At 41.4% G+C, this 15,300-nt stretch overlaps 1 protein-coding gene across 6 annotated transcripts in view; it reads right to left on the reverse strand.

Moving 5' to 3' along the window:
- The window catches only part of Rprd2 (regulation of nuclear pre-mRNA domain containing 2), a 57,078-nt gene that overhangs the window by 14,593 nt on the left and 27,185 nt on the right, over positions 1 to 15,300 (reverse strand). For 3 of the 6 annotated variants that reach the window (XM_006982556.4, XM_076574576.1, XM_042279520.2), the window contains exons 2-9: positions 14,853 to 14,982; positions 11,414 to 11,514; positions 10,429 to 10,503; positions 9,103 to 9,155; positions 8,113 to 8,239; positions 4,970 to 5,145; positions 1,210 to 1,492; positions 112 to 372 (exon numbers count right to left, since the gene is read on the reverse strand). In XM_006982556.4, coding sequence (XP_006982618.1) covers positions 112 to 372; positions 1,210 to 1,492; positions 4,970 to 5,145; positions 8,113 to 8,239; positions 9,103 to 9,155; positions 10,429 to 10,503; positions 11,414 to 11,514; positions 14,853 to 14,982 — 1,206 coding nt within the window. The remainder of the gene's footprint in view (positions 1 to 111; positions 373 to 1,209; positions 1,493 to 4,969; positions 5,146 to 8,112; positions 8,240 to 9,102; positions 9,156 to 10,428; positions 10,504 to 11,413; positions 11,515 to 14,852; positions 14,983 to 15,300) is intronic. The other 3 variants (XM_076574577.1, XM_016001111.3, XM_016001112.3) reach the window with 1 other exon arrangement.

The raw sequence follows: 15,300 nt of genomic DNA on the forward strand, positions 1-15,300 counted from the left end.
AAATTTCACCATCAACAATAACAACAACAACAACAGAAAAAAAAAAAACCTTGATGATTCATGAAACCAGGATGGAATCCATGTTTTTCCATCCTCACTGGGCTCACTTACCCGTGTTTTTCATGACTGATGTTAAGCTGCTAAGGATGGAACTAATTTTTGCCAGATCCACATTTGCCAGGTTTGGCAAAACCAAAGCTGGGGAAGGGGACAGAAGCGAAGTGCTCACGGGCTTGGGGAGAGGTGGGGCTGCTGTGGTGGGCACAGGTGCCGGGGCACATGGTGAGGCCTTCGAGACACTTTCTGTTGACTTTGTGGGGACGGACGTGGAGACAGCTGGCTTTTCCAGAGGTTTTTCTTTCCTGTCTTCCACTGTTTGAACAAACAAAAGAGACAATTTTATGACCTATTTTCTAAACTTGACTTCCAGTATGAACCAATATTATGTCCTAATATTTCCTACTCTGAGGGCAAAAGCTCTATACTCACTTTATGCTTTAAAAACAAAACAAAGCTGGGCGGTGGTGGTGCACGCCTTTAATTCCAGCACTCAGGAGGCAGAGGCAGGCGGATCTGTGAGTTCAAGGACAGCGTGGTCTACAGAGCAAGATCCAGTACAGGCACCAAAACTACACAGAGAAACCCTGTCTCAAAAAACAAAACAAAACAAAACAAAAGACAGGGTTTCTCTATGTAGCTCTGGCTATCCTGGAACTGTCTCTATAGACCAGGCTGCCCTTGCCTCTGCCTTACGAGTGCTGGGATGAAAGGCCTATGCTACCACCATCAAGTGTATATCCAAAATATTTTTATTTCAGTAAGGTATAAAAATAAAAATCATGGCCAGCAGTGGTGGCGCACGCCTTTAATCCCAGCACTCGGGAGGCAGAGGCAGGCAAATCTCTGTGAGTTCCAGGCCAGCCTGGTCTACAGAGTGAGTTCCAGAACAGGCTCCAAAAGCTACACAGAGAAACCCTGTCCCAAAAAACCCAAAAATAAATAAATAAATAGATAAACTAACAAATAAATAAATAAATGATAAATAAAAATGATTTATGAACACTGGGCATACAGTTCAGAGCTAGTGCCTGTGAAAGGCCCTGGGTTTGCTCTCTAGTACCATGGAAAAGAAAGTCTGACTGATTGATTGATTAGCAGGAAAGCAAAGTCAATACAGAATAAGCTACTTATTAACCATATCAGGATTACCAATGATTTTTGATCCGTCATCTTCCACATCTGAGAGCTCCATGTCTTCCACATCACGGTTATCTGTCACGGGCTCAGGTGTGGCAGATTTGTCACTCTCCATGGCTGGTGACTGGGATTCCTCACCTCCCATCCCCTGAAATGGAGACTCAGACCCCGTTGGGGAAGGAGCATCCATACTTGGAGAAGGGACTGGTGATTCCTCAGGGTCAGGAAGGGTGGCCTTCAATTGATCCAACTTCTTCTTCAAGTTGTTTACTCGGTTCGCGAAAGTTTTGTAAGCCTAAAAGAGAAAAAAGAGCTTGTTTCTCTAAGAAAAGGAACTGCCAGGCACCATTTTGACTGTGATCAGATCTCATTATTATTAAAAATAACTAGCCCCAAACAAGACTATCACCTTCTGTTGAGCACAGAGTAGTCTGGGGTATCTACTGTGCTCAGTGAGTACTACAACCCACACAGCTGTCTGAGCTAGACTCTGTAAAACCTTCACGATTACTGTGCATGTGTGTACGATGGTCATGGATGGGCAGGCCATGGGTGCACGTGGAGATCACAGAAAAACTGTCAAGTCAGCTCCTTCCTTCCGTCTGTATGCAGGTTCTAAGGATCAACTCAGGTCTCAGGAGGAGTGCCTTGACTTGCGGAACCTTTGCTCGATCAAGCACGTCCATGAACCAGTACTGGTGATTATCCAGTACTGGTGATCATTTACTCAAGTCTTCACTTATTCAGAGCTCCTCTCTGTTGCCTGTTATTCCTTCTCTAAGTCAGTACTGTGCTTCCTGGGTTCCTCTTGTGTGTGATGGTTTGCCTGAGCTTCTTTGTTTCTGAGGACCTTAACAATTCTGAAGAGTACTGGTCGACTGATTTTGTCATGGTTAGACAGAGGTCATGAGTTTTAGGAGGAAGACCACAGTGGTCATGCCAGCACACTCATGCCCTCAGCACTGCTGCTGCTGGTCCCAACACCTCGTGTAAACCTTTTCCTAAGTCAATGTCAGAGGAAACTCTCGGAAACTGGCTCTTCTCTTCCCACCCTGTAAGTCCTGGGGACCAAACTCAGGCCATCAGGGTTGGCAGCAAGTGCCTCTCTATCTGCAGAGCCATCTCAATGGCCCCTTTATGCCTTGATCATCTCAACTGCCAAGATCTTAAAGCGGGGTGCTTTAAAAATACTATTTTGTGTGTACACATGTTGGAGAGCATGTGCAGAAGTCAGAGAACAAACTGTGGGAGTTGGTTCTTCCCTCCACTGTTCAGGTCCCAGAGCTCACACTCAGGTCTTGGCTTGGGAGCAGGTGCCTGAGACACACTGAGCCATCTTACCCCTCCCCCTCCTTTTGCTTTGAGAGAACCATCATCACTTTGTAGGTATTACTTTATTTTGGCTAGACAGTCAAACACATTATTTAAAAGACACTAATATACTGGGCACAGCGGCACATGTAATTCCAGCACTGGCTGTTTCTGCAGAGGACCTGGTTCAGTTTCCCAGAACCCACCTGGTGGGTCAAAACTGCCTGTAACTCCAGTTCTAGGAGATCTTCTGAGGCACAGGCACAAATGTTATGGCTGTGTCACCCACATGTGTAGGCAACAGTGACATACATTATAGGGAAAAAGACAGGGGCTGGAGAGACGGCTCAGCAGCTCAAGAGCACAGACTGCTCTTCTGGAGGACACAGGTTCAATCCCCAGAATCCATATGGCCAATGATAACCATATGTAACTCCAGTTCCAGGGGACCTGACACCTTCTTCTAGACGAATGCAGTGCACAAATGTATATGCAGGCATATATTCATGTACATAAAGTAAAAATAAAGATACAAATGTACACCTATTGAAGGGTATTGGAAAGTGCTGGAGCATCCAAACTTTAAGTGAGGAACACCAGTAAGGCCACAAGGAAAGCTAAGCTCATGTCAGTGGGGCTCTTTTCTTTGAGGTTCTGATTTTGGGGAACAGTGTAAAAAATTGAGTATTCATTCAAAAGGACACAAAATGAAGGTATGCTATTCAGTAGAGCTGTTAACAGTCTTTTTAATGTAGGAAAACAAAAGTTAGAACCTCAAAAGATAGATACTATGACAAGAGGAAGGATAGAATTGGTTCAAAAAAATTTTTTAATTTTGTTTTCCTTCATGATATTTTCTTTTTCCCTTTTTTTTTTTTAAATGAGATTTCCTGAAGGCCTGGGAATTTCAGCAGATAAGGTACTTGCTGCCACACCTGGCACCTGAAGTTTGCTTCCTGGAATGCACAGGTAGAAGAGAACTGACTTCCAAAAGTGCCCCCCCCCCACGTTAACACCCAATTAAGAATAAATAATTGCCAGCACTCAGGAGTCGGATCCAGGACAAGCACCAAAACTACACAGAGAAACCCTGTCACGAAAACAAACAAAAAAAAAAAGTAGTAGTAATTTTTTGTTTTGTTTGTTTTTCAAGACAGGGTTTCTCTGTGTAACTCTAGCTGTCTTGAACTCACTCTGTAGACCAGGCTGACCTCAAATTCAGAGATCCACCTGCGTCTCTGCCTCCCAGTGTTGGAATTCAAGGTGTGAGCTACCACTGCCCAGCTTTTCTCTCTCTCTCTCTCTCTCTCTCTCTCTCTCTCTCTCTCTCTCTCTCTCTCTCTCTCTCTCTCTCTCACACACACACACCATTCTCCCCCTGCTTCCTCCCTCTGCATATATACATGTGTGTATGTATAAATGCATATATATAACTTACAGTGTATTTCTCTAACAATAGCTATGTATTTCATTAAGTGCTGTATAGACTACACTGACTTTGGGAGTGGGCTCACGGGAGTGCGCACTACAGCAGACACAGAGAGGTCTGAGGAAAACCCGTGGGAAAGCTGGTTTGCTCCTATCATGCCCAGGGACCGAATGCAGGTTATCGGAGCTGGCAGCAAAGGCCTTCATGCCCTAAGTCATCTCACGGCCCCAATACTATTACAGTCCAAGTTCAGAGTCATAGGTGTGTTAGCCACATATATTTCTAGTCTTAGTTCACTCTATAATACTGTGATCTTCTAAAAAAGAAAAAGAAAAAAGAGGAAAAAGGAACATCAAGGCATGATAAACAAACAATCAAAAGCAGAGGGACTGTTAAGATGAGTTACTATGGTAACCCAGGCCTGTCTAGAGGTTGGAGGAAATCACTTCTTAGTTGAAACTGAGACTTTTAATTAAAACATTCTAGGAAATGATTGCAGGCTTTTCTAAAGGTCTATCCCCTATGGGAATAAAGTCCCCAAACTTCCATATGTTTACGTATTCTGTCTTTGTGAATATGCATGACTTTTAGGTGGAGGGATCACCTCCCCACCCCCGCAAGAAATCCATTTCACTCCAGCACCCTGAATTATCAAATCTTTGCTTCCTTGACCACTTCCACGTTAAAAATTACAAAAATATCTCTAGTCATTCACATGAATGAGTCACACGCACGCACGCACGCACGCACGCACGCACGCACGCACGCACGCACGCACGCACGCGCACGGAAAAGGGGGAAGAAAAAGAAATACTAACACACAATGGTTAGGACGTTCGTGAGTGTCAGTGTCTGAGGGACCCATGTCTTAATGTAACCAGCACCACTTCTCACCAGCTACCCTGTCTTGGACAAGGACACTAACTCTTCAGGAGTGACTCCTTCCTCGTCTGTGTCTGGTGTCGGGTCGCCCTGTGTGACCAGTGTCTGACCCACAGGAAGCACTTAACAGAAGCAGCTGCAATTACTTACATTTGCCACCACTTTCACTTCCTTGTACTGAGCTTCATAGAAAATTCCAGCATTTTCTAGTGCTTCTGTTAGTGAGGGCCCATTTTTCACCTGTTTATCTAACCCATTCACAAACTCCTCCAGCTTTGAACTTGCTTCTTCAAATTCTTTGGAGAACTTCTTTCCCCCTGTTTTGTCTAAAAAAATGGAGAAAGTATTTATTTCAAAATTAGAAAAGTAAAAACATTAATCTTAGCCGGGCGGTGGTGGTGCACGCCTTTAATCCCAGCACTCGAGAGGCAGAGGCAGGTGGATCTCTGAGTCCGAGGCCAGCCTGGGCTACAGAGCGAGATCCAGGATAGCCAGGATTGTTTCACAGAGAGACTTTGTCTCGAAAAATCAACTAACCAACCAAACATTTATTTTTAAATTTTATGTGTATGGGCAACTATTTACATGTATATGTTCCACATGCGTGCCCTTGGATGCCCTGGAACTGGAATCAGAGGCCAATGGTGGTGAGTCACCCAGCATGAGTGCTGGGAACTGAATCCAAGTTCTCTGGAAAGACAGCAAATGCTCTTAACCACTGACCCATCTCTCTGGCCCCACTGGTTACTCGATTTAGCCACAGTCCTCCTCAAGGATATCGGAATGAAGCTCCATCCTTTTCACGTGTATCTACTTTCTGCAGTGCAGAAGGCCTCACTAAGGTGCTGAGACGTCAAGTCACCTCCTACAACAGTCTGCACTCTTCTCGGAGAGGCGTCCGTAAATCAGGATGATTCCTTCCCAGGGCTTGCTGGAGTAGAGCTGTGGACACGGGCATTCATCCTGTCTTTGCCTTTCATCAGCTATGCGACCTGAGCAAGCTACTAATCTCTTCCAGAGGCCTCAGCTGTCTCGAGGGTAGGACAGAGCTTTACAGGACTGGAATTATATAGATGGCCCATGTTCAAGTTAAAGTACGGTGCAGTGGACAGGGCTGAATTCAACGGGTAATATTCAAGTCACTCTGATCAGCAAGTGTATTATCACTGTTCTGCCAAGACTTTTTGCTCATATTCAATGGATACACCCTTAGAAACATTACAGAATAAAAGCCCAGGCATCTTCATCTTTGGTGACTAATGCCTATTACCAAATTCATGTCACTGTTACATGTGCAGAGGCTAGAAACACCATCTGAGTTGCTGTAAACTGTTTAAAAAGAGCATGTCCTGCTTTTATTCTTTTCCCCCATCATCGTTCAAGTACAAAGCACTGTGGAAGGCAGATAGTAGGGTTGATTATCTACAGGGGTACTGCTGATCTTGCTCTAATTTGTCTAAATGGTCTACTTCCCTTCCCCCTCTTTATAGCCCTAGTTGCAATGGTTAAACACAGCTACCCAGTTCTTTTTTTGTTTTGTTTTCAAGACAAGGTTTCTCTGTATAGTTTTGGTGCCTGTCCTGGAGCTCACTCCTTAGCCCAAGCTGGCCTTGAACTCACAGAGATCTGTCTGGCTCTGCCTCCCGAGTGCTGGGATTATAGGCATGCGCCACCACCACCTGGCTAACTAGTTCTTTAGAATATGTTCTCTAGCCAAGTCTAACTTTATGTAGACAGTGTAGGTGAACAAGCTTGATTGTTAGAACCAAAATGGGAACATTAATCAAATACCACAGCCCTCACAATCATTATGACTTGGTTATCAAGTGTAGATTTTCCTCTTGGGGTGGGGTGTGGGGATGTGGAGTTTATGACTATTTTGTGTGGCTTATCTGGAAACTTCTATAAATCTTATGTTTTACGACTTTAATCCTGGCACTCTAGAGGCGGAGACAGAGGCAGGCAGATCTCTATGAGTTCAAGGCCAGCCTGGTCTACAGAGTAAGTTCAAGGCCAGCCTGGTCTACACAGAAACACCAAAAACCAGACAAACAACAACAACAACAAAAACTTATGTTCTAGTAAAATATTGTTATTCTATAAATAATTAAATAAAAATAAAGCACAGTACAGGAGCTAAATAGACATAAAAATGAATAGCTCATCATTATTTCAAAGATATGTATCAAATTCATATTATGTGTATTTGTTCAAGCATTAGAGTACAGAAAGAGTCAAGTAAAAGATAATTTCTGACTGTAGGAGGCTTATCTTCTAATAAATTATGAGTATTATTATATACAACTCATAATATAAAAAAGGAGAGGAATTAACTAGACTTTACAAGACAATAGAATAACCTTACTAAAATAAAAATCAAATCAATTAACCACAAAGGGGAAGCAAAATTGTTTATATCTAACTCACTATAGCAAGAAAGTGAAAAGAGTAAGAACTGATATACAAAGTAGGTGTGGTGGTACATGGGAGGCGGAGGTGGGATCTTTTTGAGTTCAAGACTAGCCTGGTACACACAGTGGAATCCCTTAACAAACAAGTAACTCCCTGCCTCCAAAATGAAAAAACAGGGCTGGAGAGATGGTTCAGGGTTTAAGAGCATTTGCTGCTCTTGAGAGGGTCCTGGGTTCTGTTTCTAGCATTTACATGGTGGCTTACAACCACCCTTAACTCCAGCCCAGGGAACCCAATGTCCTTTGGCCTCTCTGTAGGCACCAGGCACAGATGTGATGATTGCACATACAGATATTCTGGCAAAATAGTGACACATATAAAGTAAAATAAATAAATCTTAACCACCCCCAAAAAAGACCTCAGAAAACCTACCCCCTAAGGGGAATTTATTTACTTATGAGGTTTATACAAATCAAACTGCTACCTCATGGAACATAATTGCTTCTGAAAACTGTTTTACCTGAAGAGGGTGGGGACTCTTCCCCCCTTCTCTTTAAACAGAAAAAAAAAAAAAAAAAAACCTTTGAGATATATATAATGTGTATGTGTGTGTGTATCTTTTTTCCTCCTTTGTAGCTGAGGATTGAACCCAGGGCCTTCTACCACTGAGCTAAATCCCCAACCCATTTTTTTTGGTTTGTTACAAGACAGAGTTTATCTGTTTAACTCTGGCTGTCCTGGAACCCACTCTGTAGACCAGGCTGGCCTTGAACTCACAAAGATTCAACTGCCTCTGTCATCCTAGTGCTGGGACCAAAGGTGTGCACCACCACCCCCTTGGCCCCTTGGAGCTGTTTTATTGAGAAGGATGCGTTTGTTACCTTTTAAACACTTGAGAGTTTCGGTGCTGCAAACATCCACTCTCATCGTTGACAACTGTTTCTCCTTCAGTTCTATCTGATCTTCTGAGCGTTTGTATGTCAACAACTCTTCAATGAGGGCCTGAGACTGAACACAGACCACAGTCAATTTTCATCAGAGAAGATCAAACATTCTCTCCCTAGATATAGAAGACTAATGACTATCAAAGTCCTAAGAGGAAAAAAAATTTTTTTTAATTTTCCTCAGAGCAATAGAAATTAATCTTCAATTCTCATGTCAAAACTATATTCTTAGCTACACACTTAGTTTACAACTTACTTTTAAGGTTTCTGAAGTCTTACTATGTAGCCCTTGCTTCACAGACCAGGCTGGCCTCAAATTTGTCCCTGCCTCCTGACTGCTAGGATTAGCCTTCACAATCACAACCACCAAGTTATAACACAAAACCCTTTGATTGAAATTAAAAATGTTTTTAACTTCTAATTTATTTTATAATCAGCACATATTTGTAGGCACACAGGTGCATGGTGCATGTGCAGGGGTCACAGGATAACTCTTTCAGAAGTCAGCTCTCTGCTTTCATCGTGGGGCCTCCAGGAATCTCTCAGGTTAGCAGGCTTGGTGACCATCTCCCCAGTCCCTAATTATTCAAGTTAATTCCTGGATACAGGTTAGCACCAAAACAACAGCCCCTCCCACCCTCCTTAAATTTAATTAGATGTTTAGTCTTGTGATGTTCTAAGAAAATTTTAATTTAGTAGCACTAAATTAAAAAAGAAGGCTCCCTGGTAACATCCACTACACACAGAGCTTAACTGGCAACAGATGTTTTAGAAGGTTGTGTTTCCACGAGAGAAACAGAACTCTAGGTAATCTCATCCTATTCGGATTCCCCATGTGCATGTGAGCAGAAGAAAGGATGACAAGGAAATGTGGCTTCAAAGGGGAATAAATGATTTTTGGTATACTTAACAAATTCTGTAACTTACCCGAAACTCAGCAACTATCTTAGATTTGAGAGCAGCTTTTGGATTTGTGGATGCTGTTGAATGAAATAAAAAAAAAAATCATTATTAAGAATGATTTTTCATTCTTTGTGCTTTTCATTAAGCACAAAGACTTGACCAAATCCAGGAAAAAATCTGAGTAGAGTTAAGGGTGTACTCTGCAAACATACAGCAGGCCATGCACACATAAATCATAGTATAATACTGCAATAAAACAATTGACTATGAAATTTAAATACTCCTAAATATGGCCAATAGAAAAATAAACTATTTAGATAAGTCTAACCCACTTACCTCCAACAGAATTGTTAAGTCCCAGAATTAATGATTTGGAGACACGGAGGTAGGTACATGAAGCACCTCCTTCTCCTGTCTCATCAAGTATAAGAAAAATCTCAATATCTCAATGAAAGAGTGTCCAGGAAAAAGACATCCAATCAATCCTGAGCACCAGCTGAAGAAAATTATTTATCAACTCCCATCTGGTTAAGTTTGGACTTTTTTTTCAGCTGACTTAGTTCATAGCAACAAAAGGTCTAAATGCATTATCACTGCAATTGAACTCTGGCCAAACTGATGGCTCCCGTTGTTCCTAAGCATGCAATGTATGACAAAAGGATGCCAGGACTCCCTTAACCGCGATGAGTATCATATGCTTGATGGAGGAAAACATCCCAACTCTCGTTTCACCTCCCAAATCTCCACTGTCCTTCACCTTGTCCCCTCCAAACCTTCCAGTCTCTCGATATTCCTCATTTGCCCACAACAGTCTATAACATGCAGCATTCCACTCCCTCGATATCATGCTGGGTAAATAGGACAAACACAACAGGAGCTCCAGATAGAGAATGAGTTTCTGGCCAAAATTGGAGGCCCATGTCTAATCTGGTAGAATGTATCCCCAAATCTGCAGGCTTTCATGGCTCCCAAAGAAATGCTTCTTAATGCCTAGTCTCCTCTTCAGCTCTGTGGTATAATAACAGTCGCCTCTAACTTCGCACATCTCTGAATGTGGAAATTAGCCTGGGTACTAGAAAGCTTTTTTTTTTTTTCTTCTTTCAATCCCCCAACTACTCTTGGATCTTCGCTCAATTAAAACCCTTTTTCTGCATTTCCTCTGTTTAAAAGTAGTTTTTAAAAGAAGTAACTTCATGCTGGCTTGATAAGTCTAAGTCACTGGGAACCTCCCAGGCCTGGGAACACAGGCTTGCCCATGGTTTATGCCAGGTACGCTGTCAAACGGTCTACATTTTCTTCTGCTCCAAAAGGAGGAGGTAATTTTATATTAGTTGAGATTTTGTTCCTTACTTTGTGATTTCTTCCACTGCTTACTCGGTTTGTTCAGATTTTCTTTCAGCTGCTTCTGAGTTTTGAAAGAGGTACCTGGAAAACATTGCAGTTTTGGCAGTCTGGCATTATGGGGAGTTGTTCTGTCTGTCCACTTCAGTGCCAAAGTTGGAGCATGAAAAAAGGCAATCCAAGACTGTGTAGTTTCTTTCATTTCTTTTATTTTATTTTTATAAAAACAAAACCAGAAAACACCCACCAAATCTAAGAAGCTATTAAATAAATGTAATTTCTACGAGTAATGAAACCTCCAGTTCTGAGAAAGAATAAAGCAGAGGCTAAAAATAACAGTTCCTTTCAAACAGAACACAAACTCATGTGAAGGATTCAACAGCTTCTTAGAAGGTGTTCTTTTAAAGCAAATTTCTAGTGAAATGATGATCATAGCAATAATTATCATCAACTTCTATTTGCCGATTTAATTACATAAATCTTATATGTAAAAACTAGTTTACTTAAAACACACACACACACACACACACACACACAAAAAAAAAAAAAAAAAAAAAAGAATGGATATGATATTACTGCAAATCTAAGCCAAATGGAGCTTGGAGAATATACAAGCATGCTCACCACCAAACAACTTAAAAATGTGAAACCATGCCCAAAATTTCCCCAACAGTAAGAAGACAGAGCAGTATTTATTAAACACAGCTAATGAACAGTTTTAAAGACTTAAGGAAAGCAAATACATGAAAATAACCAGATGACTATCATCACCTAACATGTTTGATGTTTTTAATCAGCAGAGACAAAGATCAAACTACCCATCCCAATCAATTCTACTGAGTCCAGTTATTCATATTTTCATGTATTTAATTTTAAACAAATCAGGCCAGATCCCTTCACCCCTTTAGTATTATACAACAGGACTAGAGCTATGGATACAGACAGAATTGTAAAGATTGACTTTAAATTCTTTCAGGAAAGAAAAGGAACTTACTTAATGCTTCTCTCAATGCCACAATCATGTCTTCTGGGTACACATTTCTATCTTCCCAGATCTTAAAGATTCGCTCTACTGACTTAGAGACAGATGGATCCCTGGAAGACAAGTAAATATAAAATACAACCAGGCAGTGGTGGTGCATGACTTTAATCCCAGGACAGGCACCAAAACAACACAGAGAGACCCTGTCTCGAAAAAAACAAAAACAAAAACAAAACCCTCTTCCCCTCCCAAAAAAGCTGACCTACTCTCAAACTCGAAATCTGTGAATAGTTACCAACAATTTACTATCAAGAAAACTTCTTGTGTTGTCTATTTTTTTTTTTTTATTTTGAGAAAAGATCTACTTATTTATTTTACTTTCTGTAATTTGTCTGCATGTATATGTACCTGCTGCCCAAGGAGGACAGAAGTGGGTGTTGGATATCATAGAACTAGAGCTACGGATCGTTGTGAGTCACCATGTGGGTGCTGGTAACCAAATCTTGGTCTTTTGGAAGACCAGCAAGTACTATTTACTAAGCCAATTCTCTAGCCGTGTGCATACTTTTAAATATTTTTTCCTACATTGTTTATTGCTAAGGAAAATTTCCTCCTTATGATGATCATGAAATACAAAGATTTAGTCAACACTTGACACACTTGGCATTCAAAAGGAAAAGCTGAATCTAACAGAATAAAAACATGGGGCTAGAGATGGCACAGCAGTTAAGACTGTGTACTGCTCTTGCACCAACCCCAAGATGGGTTTCCAGCACCGACCTTGGGCAGCTTACAATTGCCTGTAACTACAGCTCCAGGGATCCAACACCCTCTTCTGGCCTTCATGGATGACCCCACACATGGAGTATATACTCACACAGACACTTACATGAGGAGCAAGATGTTTTTTTGAGACAGGGTCTCACTCTGTGTCACTGGCTGGCCTGTAACTCAGTATGTAGACCAGGCTGGCCTTGCACTCAGAGAGCCACCTCTACCTCCCAAATCCAGGGATTAAAAGTATAGACCACTATGTTTGGCATAAAAAGAAACTTAAGTTGGGCATTGACAACACAAACCTTTAATCCCAGCACTTAGGAGGCAGAGGCAGGCGGTTCTCTGTGAGTTCGAGGCCAGCCTGGTCTACATAGTGAGTTCCAGGACTGACAGGGCTACTCAAAACAAAACAATCCCCGCCCCTCGCCAAAATAAAAAAAGAAAGAAAGAAAAGAAAACAAAAGACAAAGAAATTAAAAAACAATTTTCAAAAGCTTGATCAAAAAAGCAAAATTCAATTAGGTTACGATGGGGTAAAGGGAGGCTGAGGCAGAAGGATCATGAGTTTGAGGTCGTGTTGACTACAATGAGAACTCCACTTAAAAAAGAAAACAAGGGGAGCAAGATGGCTCACAGGGTAAAGACGACTGTCACCAAGCCTGGTGACCTGAGCTCTATTCCTGGGACCCACATAGTGGGACAAGAGAACTGACTCCTGGAAGTTGTCCTCTGACCTCCACATGCATGCGGGGGCATAGGTGCCCAATACACAAGTTAGTAAATGTACTAATAAAAGAAATGGTGCTGGAGAGACAGCTGAGAAGGTCAAAGTGCTTCCTTCTTGCAGAGGACCTGTCCCAGTTCCTGTCACCCACACAGGGCTCACAACTGTCTGTAATTCCAGTCCTAGAGGATCTGATGACCTCTTCTGGACTCCACTAGCACCAGGCATATGTGTGTGTGTGTGTGTGTGTGCGCGCGCGCGCGCATGTGTAATATTCATATACATAAATAAAATTTTAACAAATCAAAACAAAGAACTGGGATGAAGCACAGTGCAGAGCACTGGTTTAGCGAGAGCCCATACAGAAGGCCCTGACTTCCATCCTCAGCACCAAAACAAAAGAGAATACAAAACCCAGAATAACTGCACTAGGACAGAAATACTGTTTTTTTTTCCTTTTAAGGTTTATTGAAAAATAAGCGTGAATCAACTCCATACTACAACATGTGTTCTAAGAAGAGGATTCCAGCCTGATCACACACTGCCGTATATGCAAGCAAAATACACATATAAAATAAAAATAAATAAATTTTAAAAGTACCACCCCTCAAAAAGAAGAATCAATGAGCAATCATGGAAGTATATGCCTGTAACATCAGCAACCAGGATGCTAGTTAAAGGCTAGCCTGGGATATATAGCAAGACTATGCCTTTAAAAACAAAACATGGGGCCGGGTGGTGGTGACACACACCTTTAATCCTAGCACTCAGGAGGCAGAGCCAGGTGGATCTCTGTGAGTTCAAGGCCAGCCTGGTCTACAGATCGAGATCCAGGACATGCACCAAAGCTACACTGAGAAACCCTGTCTCGAAAAAAAAACAAAAACAAACAAACAAAAAAAAAAAAACATGGGCTAAGCAGGGTAGTGTATGCCTTTAATCCTAGCACCAGGGAGGCAGAGACAGGTGGAGTTCTGATCAAGGCCAGTCTGTTCTACACAGTGAGTTCCAGGACTGTCAGGGTCATGTGAAGAGACTGTCTCAGAAAAACAAAATGTAACACAGACCCACAAAATAAAAATCCAAAGGATTTTGGAGAGAAAAGAAAAGAAAAAGGAGGGATCAAACTGGTACGATCTCAAAACAAAAAATAAGGACAAAAGAATGAGAGAATATTCTAACATCCTACTATATCCATCAAAAGACAAAAAAGAACAATAACTTTTTAGCACATCTATCAAAGTATATGTACAGTAAAGTGTAAAATTAAAAAACTGCCATGCAGTTTTTTTGTTTGTTTGTTTGGTTTTTTGAGACAGGGTTTCTCTGTGTAGCCCTGGGACTCACTTTGTAGACCAGGCTGACATCAAACTCACAGAGATCCTAACTAGAACAGACAGACTATACTTCCATTTCTTCTCGTATTTTCATGCCAAGATTCTTTCATTATTTAAAAAAGTCTGTAAGCTGGAGAACACTAAAAATTAAACTACAAGCCGAGCGGTGGTGGCGCACGCCTTTAATCCCAGCACTCGGGAGGCAGAGCCAGGTGGATCTCTGTGAGTTCGAGGCCAGCCTGGGCTACCAAGTGAGTTCCAGGAAAGGCGCAAAGCTACACGGAGAAACCCTGTCTCAAAAAACCAAAAAAGAAAAAAGAAAAAAAGAAAAAAAAAAAAAAACTACAAATGAGTACAGAGATGAAGAATTGAAATCCCCCCCCCTTTTTTTTTTGCTTTTTTGAGATAAGGTCTCATTGTATAGCCTGATGTCCTCAAATTCAAGAGATCCACCTGACTCTGCTCCCCATGTGCCACTACTGGCCATGGATAAAATATTTTATTTGCATCTTGAAATATGCACAACTATTCAAGTTCTTGCTAAATGAATGGAAAAAGAAAAGAAAAATTTTCAGTCTTCTTAAATCCCAAAGCACAGTAAGGCTTTACTTACTTCACCAGAGCAGCCGCTTCAGGAAGCACATCAGCAAATGATTCACGGAATATGATTGCATTTTTCCTTTTGCAATTCTGTATGACGTCATTAGCAAGATAAAAGAGATTCAAACGGTGGGGATATGTAGCTGGAGATGAAAGACAATAAAAAAAAGTTATTTTATACTTAGTGCAAATTGTTCCAAATTTATTGATTTCAAAGAGCTAATCTTTTATTACATTATTTTAAGCTTATGGGTGTTTTGCCTGCTTATATGTACATCATATGCATGCAGTTTCATCATATGCATGCAGTGTCCATGGAGACCAGGAGAGGGCATCAGAGCAGCCAGTGTTCCCAAACTCTGAGCATCTCTCCAGCCCCAGTTAAGCATTTTTATATGAACTAATTACATGAATGAAATAGTGAATAATAAACAATTAACTAATGGATTAATTTATTAAAT

Source organism: Peromyscus maniculatus, chromosome 6 (genome assembly GCF_049852395.1).
Source record: "Peromyscus maniculatus bairdii isolate BWxNUB_F1_BW_parent chromosome 6, HU_Pman_BW_mat_3.1, whole genome shotgun sequence".
NCBI lineage: Eukaryota > Metazoa > Chordata > Mammalia > Rodentia > Cricetidae > Peromyscus > Peromyscus maniculatus.